This window comes from Bombus pascuorum, chromosome 11 (assembly GCF_905332965.1).
Source record: "Bombus pascuorum chromosome 11, iyBomPasc1.1, whole genome shotgun sequence".
NCBI lineage: Eukaryota > Metazoa > Arthropoda > Insecta > Hymenoptera > Apidae > Bombus > Bombus pascuorum.
The window spans coordinates 8,823,850-8,837,865 of NC_083498.1; the positions used below are offsets into that span (position 1 = coordinate 8,823,850).

The window sequence follows — 14,016 nt, forward strand, 5'->3', positions numbered from 1 at the left end:
ATACTCTAAAACATCATAAATAATAAAAAGAAATGCAGATCTTAAATTGAAATTCATTTCTCACTGATTTCTAACAAGTTCCATAAGAAATCGGTTTTTCCCACAAACAAAATTAATTAGTTATCCCACAAAATTAAATTCGTTATTCACAAAATCCACAAGCAATCATCTAATTTGAATGAGTAGAATTATTAGACTTAAATTTGAAAAGTGGGAAGCAGGTCGCGATGAAGGATGCTGGATGTAAGAGGTGGAATAATAGTTTGAAATGTGAGATGTGGGAAATACATGCATATGTTTGTATAAACATTGTACGTAAAGCAAATTCGTTAAGTTAATTGTTGCTTGCATGTAAGTTATATAAGACAGAAATGAATTGCATACAATTGCATTTAATCTGGAGAAAGAGACAGGTAGTGTCATAAATGAAAATCAAAACTGCTACAAGGAAACACTCCCAAGTTTCATTCTATATAAAGTATTGTTTATTTATCCAAATTATATTTATTATTTAATTATTATAAAAATAGCATTTATTATATATTAATCATCAAAGTTGAATAGTATAACAGTAGATTATACATATAATATATAATTAATGTTGTACATGTGTCACAGGTTGTAAAATTGAAATGTGTGACATCTATTTCTGTATTAATCGTTAAGGCACCTCTTAGATTGCAAATATGTTAAGCTATGAGATTCTTGGCAGTGAGCGAATTAAAAGAAGTTATATTAGTTTAGAAATATTTTTGATGGTGTTAGTTAATCATTTCCTGTTCCGTTTTAACGAACACGGGATATTTTCTTACTCTTGTCGTTTTCTATCGGCGGTGGCGGTCCTTTGGCGCTTTGGTGTCGACTATATACACTGGAAAGAATTATAAGATATTATAGTCGATTATAAGATACCTCAATAAACGCTTACGTTTAAAATAAGTAGATAATACATACTATCTATATGTTTCAGAACGTATGTAATCCATAACATGAGAAATGCCAACTTGTAGTTGATCACCTATTGGTATAACCCATGGATTAAACTCCATTCTAAACACTGCTTTATTACTTACTAAATCCAGATTTCCTAAATTATTAAATTTAGATTATTTTTTTATTGGATCCATCCTTTTTTTAAAGAAGTTAATATTATTTTACATGAGTATACATACCTATTTCAGGAGGTAAAACCGTTAATCGATTCCCTTGAATGTGTAATTCCCTGAGTCGTGTTAATTCGCCGATTTCTTTTGGTAATTCTACTAAATCATTTTCCCTCAATACAAGCTGCAATAGAAACACAATTAAATGCTAGGAATAAATAAGAGGAACAAATCAGATTTTAATACAAGAACATGCTATTACTTACGATTTGTAAATTTTTTAATTGCCCAATTTCAGGAGGTAGATATTCAAAATCATTATCAGCTAAATACAGTGCTCTTAAGGTTTCTGTAAAAAGAGGTATTCTTTGAATGTATAATTAAATATAATCTTAAAACATTAAAATGTTACTAACCCATCATAAAAAAATTTCCTGGTAAATTCTTCTCGCTCAGATTATTATAAGTTAAATCTAAGACTTCTAATACTGGAAAAGCACCAAATCCACGTGGAAGCACATCTAATCTGTTCATCCTGTAAACGTATTTAAATAAAATGTTGTAAATTAACGATAATTCAAGTAAAGAACTTACCCTACATTAAGAATCCGTAGCTTTGGCATTTGTGACAATGAAATTGGAAGCTCAGTAATATGATTATTAAACAGATTCAATATCTCCAAATTGACTAGATTAGCAAGACCTGGTGGTACAGCTGTATAAAGGAAACAATATAAGTAAGAGATACAATTTGTCACAAATAAGTGTAAAAATATTTGTAAATCTACCTTGAATTTTATTGTGACTCAAAGTCAACCTTGTAATATTAATCATATTAACTGAAACATAAAAAATATCTTAGACTACAATCATAAACAATTAAAGCTTAAATAAATGTGTTCCAAATTGCCAAATGAACTAATATCATTAAATTATTATTAATTTAATTAAAATTATTATTAAATTAATAATATGATCAACAATATCGACAACCATTGAGTGGATATTCATATTAATTTAGAAATTAAAAAGAAACATCACTTCTGTTAACAAAACAATCATTTCAAACATTTGAAGCTTAAAAATGTGTTTCAAAACGATAAATAAAATATAGTTAATAAAATAATATGAATATACTCAATAATAATATCAGTAATGATACTGCAAACATTTATGTTAATTTAAAAATAAAAGAATTTGCAAAGAAAAATTATTTTTGTTAACAATGTTCCAGATTTTTAAAGTATTATCTTTCAAAGCCCTTGCCCGCGCATGCGTGGACACGCCCACAGCGTGGACAAGCAACAAATGGCCACCTCGGATTTCCATCCGCTCCAAAAACCAGTCAGGACAAGTTGCCTAATTTGGCGAACGGAACGAGACCCACGAAGATATGGTAGACTCACGCAATCCTGGCATCTCCTCGAACGTCGAGATACTCTTATCCGCGAGATCCAACTCCGGATTCTGGATCTCGCGGGCCTCATCGAGCACCTTCTTCGCTTTTGACATCTTCCCCGCTGGAATACACGACACTGGTGCCTGATTCATTGCGCGCGCAATTCTACACACACGTCAGTAAGCTTTAAATAAACATGCGCGCAACCTCTCGCAACTTGACACACGACACGACTCACTGACTTCATTTTATCAGAGATGAGTAGGGAGATCGCTGATGATGGGAGAAATTCAGTCAAAAGCATGCACCACGAATTACCGCCTCTAGCGGTCAAACGACAGAACTATATGAACATTTCTTTTACCAATGCTTCTGTTGGGAGGAATATGCAATCGCACAGCGGACGCAGAAGACGTGCATTCGTACCAAGGTGCACATAGCTGGCAGAAAACAGGCGCTTAGTGGCGATTCGAAAACGGGAGACGAAACATTGTACTGTACATCGAATAATTATAAATTTTTGATCGTCATTTGTGCTTCACTTGCATCGGTCACGTGGCGGAATCAAAATATTGTAAATTTATGTCTTTTTATGATTGTAAGATACGTACGTACATATGTTTTGAGACTTCAAAGTTGTTTGTCATATCCTGGTAAATTTCATATTCTTCAATGAATTATACACTGTATATTTACTGCGATTTAATTTTTCCTTTTTACTGCATTTTTAAAAAAATTATAAAATTAAGTTTATATCGGAAACATAGTGAATTCTTATATTTCACAATAGTTTATTAAATACATATTTTAACAGAACTATCCTACTATGGATTTTCATATACAATTCTTACCCAAGGAACGTTTCCACCCAAGTTACTGATCCATCTACAGATGGCGACACGAATTCAATCTTCTTTGAGGACGATTTCATCTCGTCTACACACCAACTTAATCCCATAAAACATTCTTACCTATCCGTGAAACCCATGAAACCTAACATCTTACCTACGTAAATGCAGAGAACGTAGATACGTTTTATGTCGTATAGAAGTGAGGCAATGCAATTCCCAGTAATTACCGACAGATCATAATCGAAACGATTAGCACGATTAGCGAGCAGTAACGAAGCATTAATCGGTGATATACATAATGCAGCGTCGTACGCGTGTGTAACTAATTAACGGAGATAAAAAGGCGGTTTATGTAATTGCGTCTCGTAATTACCGACCGGTATCGAGCGAATGATGCGATAACCTCATCGGCCGGTTTCAGCAATGTTAAGAATTTTTGCCCGGTCGAACTGCGGTTGAAATCGGAGCGGCTCGCATTCCAAGATGGGTTTCAGTGGAACAGCGATGTGCGTTCAGTGATATTAATGATAAATAAGAACAGCAGAAAATGAGTTTTACTCGCGGCTCTTAAAGGGAACGAGATCAAGGACCGAAGACACACACCTTCCGGCTGTTGATTGACACCGATTCATTTTCCTCATATGCCCATATCTGCATATTTTAAGCACACAAGGAGACTGAAATATTTTCTCGAGAGGGTTTTTTCATTGTTCTATGAAATATTTCATTCGAAATAATATTTTCCTCTTGCGTTACAAATTTATTTTATTTATTACTCGTACTCTCTATTTACTTTTACTATACTTGCTTTTGACTGAGCTTAAAAAATTAAGAACAATTGATACTTTTAATTCTTATTCGTTGTATGTCGGAGAATCTACGAAATAATTCTGACGGATGAAGTTATACCCGTAAAGACGTTTACGAGATTCTTCGGTATTAAAATTGTTTTTATTTCTATTTGTCGTAAACTGTAAATAGGATGCTGCGTGTTTAAAACGCGAAGAAAACTGGGGAACGCTAATCCACGTATAATTCTCGAATATATGGTAATTCGAATATACGGAATATAATCGTTTATATTCGATAAAAATATAAACGTTGTTTGGAAAGCATACGCTATAGGTCCGATTTACGGTCACCAGTATATTTTTAATACGTTAGAAAGATACTTTCGTCACGTACTGTAAGAAAACCGTGACAGTAATTTAATAGATACTTACATAAAGCATAAATATCAAAACCCAATTATAAGATTTCCATCTCTTCCTCATAGTATTCCGCTGTAAAAATATCTTCATAAATATCTTTCCAAACTTTAATTTAACTAACCTGGCTATTATTCATCCTCTGTTCCTAAAGCGCATTGCACCTTTTTCCCACCTAAATCATTCTCGATCGACAAAAATCGCGCATCGTTCGAATTATCGCGAATCTAACCTCATCACGAGTCAACTTCAACAATACCGACATTAATCACGCGAAAATATCAGCAGCGATAATACTTAACCTAACAACTGGAAAATTAATCAAATTACTTCGATCGCCAGGTATAATCGACGTTCTCCTCGAGATCGTATACATCGATTACCATCGGCGTGTATTCCTTCAACCTCCCTCGTATAAATCCTAGACGGCTCCTTCCCTGAAGGATTCTAACCCAGAAGAATCGCGACGCTCCTTCGAGGCCAGCTCGCGGTGTTTTGTTTGTTAACAAAGCGATGGTAGTGATAAAAGGCAGTGATGGGTATTGGAAACTCGGTTTCGAGACGAGTCGATGCTTTTCAAGACTGTCAAAATTCGATTCACTTCACTGAAAGTTTGGAAAGTTGTTCGCCTCTGCGATATCTTAAATTTTCTCAATAAATTCTCTTTGATATTTAACGTCAATGATACATACTGGATTTGGATTAAAAAATTTAAAATGCTTGTAAAATATTGACTACACGTCAAGCTTTCAGAAGACTTATCGGAATAATCAGGACCTTCAAGATTTTTAAGGTTCCTAGGACCTACAAGACTTCTAAGACCTACAAGACTTTCAAGATTTCTAAGACTCGCAAGACTTAAGACTTACAAGACTTTCAAGATTTCTAAGACTCGCAAGACTTAAGACTTACAAGACTTTCAAGACTTTCCAGATTTCCAAAATTTACAAGACTTCTAAGATCTACAAAATTTCCAAGACCCACAAGACTTTCAAGACATTCAACATTGTCAAGATTTCCAAGACTTACAAGATTTCTAAGACTCACAAGACTTAAGGCTTACAAGACTTTCAAGATCTTTAGTTTTTCCAAGACTTACAAGACTTTCAAGACTTTTCACATTTCCAAAATTTACAAGACTTCTAAGATCTACAAAATTTCCAAGACTCACAAAACTTTCAAGACATTCAACATTGTCAAGATTTCTAAGACTTACAAGATTTCTAAGACTCGCAAGACTTAAGACTTACAAGACTTTCAAGATCTTTAGTTTTGCCAAGACTTACAAGACTTTCAAGACTTTCCAGATTTCCAAAATTTACAAGACTTCTAAGATCTACAAAATTTCCAAGACTCACAAGACTTTCAAGACATTCAACATTGTCAAGATTTCTAAGACTTACAAGATTTCTAAGACTCGCAAGACTTAAGACTTACAGGACTTTCAAGATCTTTAGTTTTTCCAAGACTTACAAGACTTTCAAGACTTTCCAGATTTCCAAAATTTACAAGACTTCTAAGATGTACAAAATTTCCAAGACTCACAAGACTTTCAAGACATTCAACATTGTCAAGATTTCTAAGACTTACAAGATTTCTATGATCTATAAGATTTCCAAGACTTCTATGTCTTTTAAGATTTCTAAGACTTCCAAGACCTTCAGGAGTTTCAGCGTATCGAATCCTGTTCGAAGTGTTTCGAATTGTTCGCCACACGCACGTATCCGATGCGATTGGAAGTGCTTGACAACCCATCACTACCAACAGGGCAAGACAACGCGGTAAGTCGACCTGTACCTCGTCCGCGCTAAAAGTACGAAGAGTGTGGCGCCAAAGAGTACCTGAGGGCGTCCTGAGGTTACCGACCTTGGCGTACAGCGTAAAGGACAGAGCTGTTCGAGGGATGCCCCTCCTGCATCCATCATTGCTATCCAGTAATCAGTACCAAGTTACATTATCGGTTAATTTACCGTCATCGTTGTCTGAAAAAGCAAATCTCGTTTCATATTCCGTGAAAAATGTTCGAATCGGTCGATTAAACGTCGCGACATTTCTTTCTATTATATCCGTAATGGCGGAAATCATCCACACGATCATGGCACCGAAGGAGCTTTTATAGTGGCGGATAACGTTCATTAATTTCCTCCGGGTCGACCAGGCTTCTGAAGTTTCTCCGTTATTGCTAGGAAAACATTTTAATTTCCTGGCATAGTAACAGGAAGCAATTTTTATTTTTGCACGATAGATAAACGATTTTCAGTAGTAGACGAAAGAAAGTTTAGTTTGTCAAGTGATTTATTTGCCTATATGCGCATATTGGTAATTTTTGTATTAGATATTGTTCACCATATGCCAATAGTCGCCTATTCTGAAATGTAGTATGCATATTATATTTGTTCATTTGTTCTTATCAAATGTACAGTCTGTTTCATAAAATTCTGCTACTTTCTGTATCGCTTACATAGGTTAGGTAAACTTTCCTTCGTCCCCTACTATGTTCTATATTCATTCCCTAAATTTTACGATGTGAGTAAAATTAATTAACGAAAATGTACAAAGAACTATTATCGAAATCCGTCATTTGTCAACGATTACTTTGTACATTTTAATCAAAGCACGAACTTATCAAAGTTCGAGAAGATCAAGCGGCAATTTCTTTTCGAAGTGAATGTCACATGACCCGCTATGCGCAGAAAGATGCGCGCATCGATTTATTCGGTACGATCGGATGGAGACGCAAATGCAAAATGACACGAGCGTCGATATAAATGCATCTTCGAGATCGTTGCAATGGAAAGAAATGGACGTTGGGCGATTGTCGGACGCATATTATAATCTTGTATCGAATAATACTGTTTGTTGGTCGGTCGGACGTTTTATAACATCGGCAGCACGTAACATATAAATTACATGCACCGCGTTTATAACTTGTACTGCCGCGACTATAAGTTATAAGGCGTCGTACGATCTATGAGTTATAACTGTTGCGATGATAATTTATAAGTAACAACTGCCGAAGTTATAACGCCCGAGGTGTACAGAAGACGTAGCGCCTCGACACTTATATTCGCCCGCGATGGATGCGAATCGAACGTAAATTTCGCGCTCGGGGTTGCGCAGGACTTTTAGAGCCTTCGCGATATTTAGATATCCCATATGAGGCCGTTTATCAGCCGACTAAGACTGAAAGTTAATTCGCTTGGTGTGTCTTGTTCCTCTTGTTCTGGGGAGCTACCTAACTTAAAAGACGAAGAACGAAACAGTAAGTCGATGTAGAAATTAAAAAGTTGGTTGGTCGTAAGGTTGGTAGTAAGTATCAATGAGATTTATGGTATACCTTTGGTACCAGTTTTAATCTGATTATTTTCAACAACTTGTTGCTTTAAGCTCTATAACTTTGATACAACACGACGAGGAAATTATTGTATATAGTTTTTCGCATAGTTCTGTGAAACGAAGGATCTTTTATCGTTTATTGAATTCTGTTAAAATAAAAATCAATGATCCTTTGTTATGGTGGATTTATATCCCACATTCATCTTCCATCATAGCTGCGTATCTTGTGAAACAGCATGACTCTTTAGTCAATTAATTCGTCCTTCACTCGTGTAATTCTTAGCAAGTGTTTGATTTTCACCAAGCGTACAATAGGTATGTAAACACATTGCATTGATTCAAACTATTGTTCACGATATTATATACCAAAAGCTGTAACATTCTTCAGAGATCTTCGGAGATACTACTCCGGAGATCATTAACTCGCCTGTGCCCTCTTGCCGAACTTATTTGGATCGATATTACCACCAAAATTGTACAAGTTACAAGTGGCGAGAATAAGTTGTCATTGTAACAAGTTTAGCGATAGATCAACCAAAATGACGTACCCATTCTACGTCTATCCTACTTCCACTATTCGATGTAAAATAATAATAAAAAAAAGTAAAAAAAAAAGTCACTCACCCGATCCACAAAAATACAATTATTCGGTAAATTATCGCGCAAGAGGTCTCTCAGTCACAGCTCTATTTCGCCACGTGTGAAAGAATACTTGGAACTGGACGAAGTGAAGAGGATCAATAAAAATCGAGTTCAACAGCATTTTAAGAGTCAGGTTGACCGCAGCGTGACCGGAAAAGCCTACGCGCGCGTGAGCTCGTCTTTTACACAGGGGGACCTGCGCCCGTGCATAAATCTCGAAGAACGCGGGCTCTCTGGGTGCGTTCCTCTTCGAGACAGGCGCACGTGCGTTCGCACGCGTGTATGGCCGGGATGAGACCTCCGCGGACAACGGCGGCAGAGCCCACGAGAAACAGGCGATCCTTGGAGAAAGGGGCAGCGCTGCGACGTAGGAGGGGAGTCCACGTGGAATATCCAGTGCAGCATGTAAAAGCCCGTTATGCTTGGGACGTGGTGTTAGCGTGGTGCATAGGCGCACATGCATTAGCATGGCGTACGCTATAAATAGATGTAGCAGACCGCAGAGAGATCCTAGCCATTCCGCCGCCTCCTCCGCCTTCCCTCGCGTATCAGAATGCACTTGGTAGTCGCGAACGTCCGTACACCCTGGCACTGTTCGAGTTTCTGTAAAAGAGACGTCGCTGATTGTGCAAGGAGCATTCTTTTTATATGTTCTCTGTAGAATAAAAGAGCGAAGGTATTGCGTGTGTATGTATGGTGTCTATTGGTTTCAGATGATCGGTTGGTGTGTATTTCTGTATGAATACGGAATTATGGAAACGTGGAAATTGGCGGCTGGGTAACTAGTTTAGGTTTTATTAAATCGATACGTTCAATGTTTCAGTGGCGAGTTGAGAAGGAAATACTGTTTGCTGGTTGTTTGGGAATGGACAGATCGATCTTGTAAATGGGATTCTGTTTAAAGGAGAATAATACAGCTTGAATAATACATTGAGAAATTAATAAGCACTATCTGTATTACTGGAACTACAATAGTAGATTTAGATATTTTATCTTTGTAATTGTTAAGAACGTACAGAAAGGTGTTCTTGACAATGTTAATATTCAGTTTTATTAAAATATGAAGGATTATACGTATAATATTACAATAAAAATATGATTATTAAACATGAAAGTCTTGAGACTCAAAGCCACAAAAATTAATAAGGAAGAGAGAAACAAGAATAATCAAAATGATTGTATCTAAGATTCCAATGTTGACATTATCTACACTCTTGATTTACGTCCATAACTACTTATAGCAGTGCTAAATTCAAGGTATCAAGATGTATCTAATTGACCCAGATATCCAAATCCTGTTAAGTCTTTTAAAATAGTATCATTTTCCACTGATTAAATCTGAAATATCATACATATATACTGTTTATTACCGATTTACTATTCCAACTGTCCAAATAGTAGAACAACTTCGATCGAAGTAAATAAAACTGGTAAAAATTGCAATCATGCTTCTAAAAAGATAACAGCGACGTCTCTTCTTGATTCGATCGTCGTCACGCGTCCTCCCGCGATGGTAGCAACGTAACTGGAATCGAAAAGGCAATCAGTGATCGCCGATACACGCGACAAAAGTTAAACAGTAGCCACGTTCGGTCGACTGGTTACAACCGGATCAAAGGAAAATGAAAAATGACGAAACGAACGAGGAAGAGAGATAGAGAGGAAAAAGGAGGAAATACCTGAGCCTCCTGAACTGGCTGTCCGGTCGTAACACCTGCTGGCCGTGTCGTAACTTGTCTGACATCCTCATTGCCGAAAACAGAAGCTGCCTGTGTCTGGATCGGCCGGTATACCGGTATCTCATAACGGCCTGTGCCACGAAAATGGTGTTTTAAATCGCACGCTGGCGTCATATCGGCGCCTTATTAACGTTGGCGACAGGTCCACTCTACTGGCTCATGCCAGATCTCTTGGTAACCGCACAGGAAGTATAGATTCGCCAAACCAGCTACCATCATTCTCTCGATATATCCGCGTTGCGTATAAAGAACATTTATTAAAACAAAATTTCAGTTAAAACTCGATTAAGCAAATTTCTGTCGCTCGAAATTAATACAATGGCGATTGCATACTTATGTACAGTTAGCAAGATTACATTTTATTTGTTGTGTATTTATACGATGCATAAATAGTTATACGAGTAACCAATCGCGTGTTTCATGAATTTACAGTCTACGTGATGGAGAACAGCTTTATTAATTTAGGATATCTTGTCGGAGAATTTACCTCTCAAGTTTCCTTAATTCACGTTTCGTACTATTCACGATGTTGCAATGCTTTACGTTCTTAATTATAATATGTATAATATGTAATTATAATATTATTAGTAGCATAAAAAGTATTTCTACACCAATGTATTTATTGCAACATTTACATGGTGATTAATTAGGCTTAAGTAGATCATATTTCGTATCATTTAGTGGTACCTGCACACGACTACGAAAATTTGATACTGTGAAAGTGAGACGTAGAATCTGATTAAAAAAAGATTCTAAAACTCGTTGGAAAATAAGAGCGTGCATCAATCCTTTCTCTAACTACTGTATTATGAAGAATTGTGTTTTAAAATTGTAGTAAAATTGTGTTATCGATTCTTATTCTCATTCAAACGTTACCATACATTAACCTTATTATGTTAGTCTATAATTATTGAACAAAGTTCATAAAGAATGTCAGCAGAAACTGCAACATATTCTTAACATTTCCCTGTTATTCGAAAAAAGGCTGCGACGAAAAGAAAACCGGAAAAAGATCGTGAAAGAAGTTACGTTATTCACGCAAGATGCTAAACGATCGATTGCTGGGAAAAAGAAATGAAAATCGCATTAGGTAATCCAGTTAACCACTATCCGCGACAAGATCGATACTTCATGCAGCATGTAAATTAACAGTTCTAGATTCATGATTCGTGTCGAGCCACCTGTAATTTGCACGTAATGCTATACATTAACACTTTAACATACAATGCAGTCGAACGCGCGGCTGTATTGCGTTTGCTGCATGGAAACGCGCCTTGCTGTTGGCAATACCGCGGATATTTCTGCCGTGCGCGTACCTTCCGATTAGGCGTCCGTTGTAAATGAACTGTACCAGTTAAAAAGTCAAATAATATCTTTAGTAACACCTGACACCATAAATAAGATTTAAATTTCAGCTACGAACGACAGGATAACTTTTACCTCTAGACACGCGAATAGCCGTAGCAAATGTGTTGATCGACGAATGATTAATGGCTTTTTGCGTAAGTTCGGATTATTCAATCATTTTTAACAGCTATCTCGATATTGTGAAAATATCGAGATTTTTTAATGGAAAAACTTATCGGCGTATATTTTCAGTTATTGTTATAGTTTCGATTATTGTACAATTTTATTGTGTTCCTAGTAGCGTGATTATTTAACGATGTGAGATTGTGTTTTTACATAATCTATACTTTGCTTCTGCGTGTGTAAAGCTAGTTACGTGGCAAGACAATAGAAAAATGGGGAAATATTGCGTAAAAGCGTAACGATCGAAAGATCCTAAGCAAATATATTGTTCAATTTCAATCAAAAAGAATGACAACAGTATCAACTCGTTAATTATAATATTACCCTCAAAATCCCAAGAATACGTTTAATCACTATGTTTAATTATTCTTCCAAGTTGCGAAAGTAACAAAGATATCAACTGTGACCAAGGTTAAACGAAATATCATATGCATAAACCATATTCCACATCTGCAAACGAAACAGTTTAGTACGCATTTCCCCGACTCTTAGTCAAACGATGCAGAAACAGCTAATTCCGACACTGTGCAGCACAAAACAAGCCATAATCCAAAGTAAGCGCCAACAATGTACAAGAACGACTCACTAAATTGCATTTAATAATATCCGCCGTGTCTACGACGCCATTGCCAACAAGAAAAACGCCTCTCAAAGAATCCTACCAGCGAGTGGGGTCCAAGGCGGATGAGCATTCCGCCGCGTCAGCTAATAATAAGTCGAAAAATCCGCGAGCCTGCACGACGCGTCTCGCGTTGATAATAATGTCTTGTTCTTAACAACCCTTCGAGCGTTTGGACGATCGATTAAATTAGCTTGTTTGGCCCGTTAGTGTGTCCGAGAAATCCGTACACCGAACTGTTACGTATGTTATCGGTGTACGAAGCGTAAATACCGGATAAATGCCGAATTCCACGCTGCGTTTATCCGCTGGTTGCGTTCGTTCTTTTAATCCCCTGGTAGAATGATGCGTCGTTTCACTCGAAGGCACGGTAAGATCGTTTTATACGAGGAAATCGGAATAAAGGGGGCGGGAACGAGGCGTTATGCCGATTTATTTCAATAACCAGCCATATAGCAGGCGCTTAGAGGCTAAGACCGAGGCCAGGGTCGCGTCGTGATGCGGCGAGTGGTCGCATGAACCGGGCAAGGCCACCTAGAAGAGCAGCCTGGTGTTCGGAGGGCCTCAAGGTCAGCGATGGTATCGAACGGTGACGGAGGAACGGAGAGAAGAGAGGCGAAGAGTGGCACGTTGCATAATTGCGTCACGTTGTCCAGGAATCAGTGCTCCGGACGTGCACGCCGCCGGGAGTTTTGCAAAAACTGTCGGCAAACTGGATTCCAAAGCGACACACCGGGCGTACGCGCGCGCCAGCAAGAGATCTCCGCTGCACGCGCGCCACCACGCTTTTATTTATACGATCGCGAGACCGCGTTTATTTTGCGCGTGCATCCAACGTCCCCTCCCCTCACCGTTCTTTGCGGTCGGCCTTGCGCGCGCTGCCACCCAAACTAACCTTCTTTCCTTCTTTTCGCTTCGTCGCTTGTCTTTTGTTCGAATTTTAACCCCGTTGCGCTAAACTTAATTTCGTTCTCTATAATTCTCGTCGGTGTGACTTGTGAATACGGTCGCGAAGGTTTCAGGAAATCGGGACACCGCGAGATATTATTTTTCCCACCGAAACTAACCTCCTTTTTTCCCTTTTGCCTTAACTTTTGTTCCTTCTTTGTATCTTGCCTTTAATTTTGGTAATTTGCGTTTCATTCCCTGTAATTTGTATATATGATCGTACAGTTCGCGTATAACCTCGCGCGGATTTAAGAAAATACATTATTACACACGGAGATATTGTTTTTGAAAGGCTCTATAGGTCCGTAAACGTTCGTTCGTACGTTGTTCTTCTTGTCACGTTTGTATGCTTTTCTGCAGACGGATTTAGGCAGAATCAAAGCAAAACTTGCTCGTAATAGCGGAAAGGGCCATAACAAAGTAAGGATAAGAGATCGTTTGGTTTTTCCCATAACCTTACTTATTCTTGTGCATTCTATTTTCGCACGTTTCAATTGCTGTAGTTTTAGTATCTGTAGTCTGTAGTGTGGTAGGTACATCAGTGTTTCGCTACACGTAAATTTGGATAGATCCACTGAAAACTGTCCACTAATAGCGAGAGAAATTACAAGAAAGTGGAAGAATTTAGATTTCAGACCTTC

At 37.5% G+C, this 14,016-nt stretch overlaps 2 protein-coding genes across 3 annotated transcripts in view; both read right to left on the bottom strand.

The window, feature by feature from the left end:
- Positions 1-14,016, bottom strand: part of LOC132912287 (tubulin alpha-1 chain-like) — a 146,887-nt gene that overhangs the window by 5,719 nt on the left and 127,152 nt on the right. The gene's annotated exons all lie outside the window — the stretch shown is intronic.
- Positions 463-2,749, bottom strand: LOC132912306 (ras suppressor protein 1). Of its 2 annotated transcripts, none has more exons than XM_060969697.1 (8): positions 2,510-2,749; positions 1,892-1,942; positions 1,698-1,818; positions 1,520-1,638; positions 1,370-1,452; positions 1,173-1,287; positions 955-1,087; positions 463-871 (listed from the first exon to the last, which is right to left on the bottom strand). In XM_060969697.1, the coding sequence occupies exons 1-8, from the start codon at positions 2,652-2,654 to the stop codon at positions 787-789; spliced, it is 852 nt and encodes a 283-aa protein (XP_060825680.1). In that variant the 5' UTR covers positions 2,655-2,749; the 3' UTR covers positions 463-786. The 2 variants fall into 2 exon arrangements, with proteins under 2 accessions (XP_060825680.1, XP_060825681.1); XM_060969698.1 differs by having other exon boundaries at positions 2,420-2,521.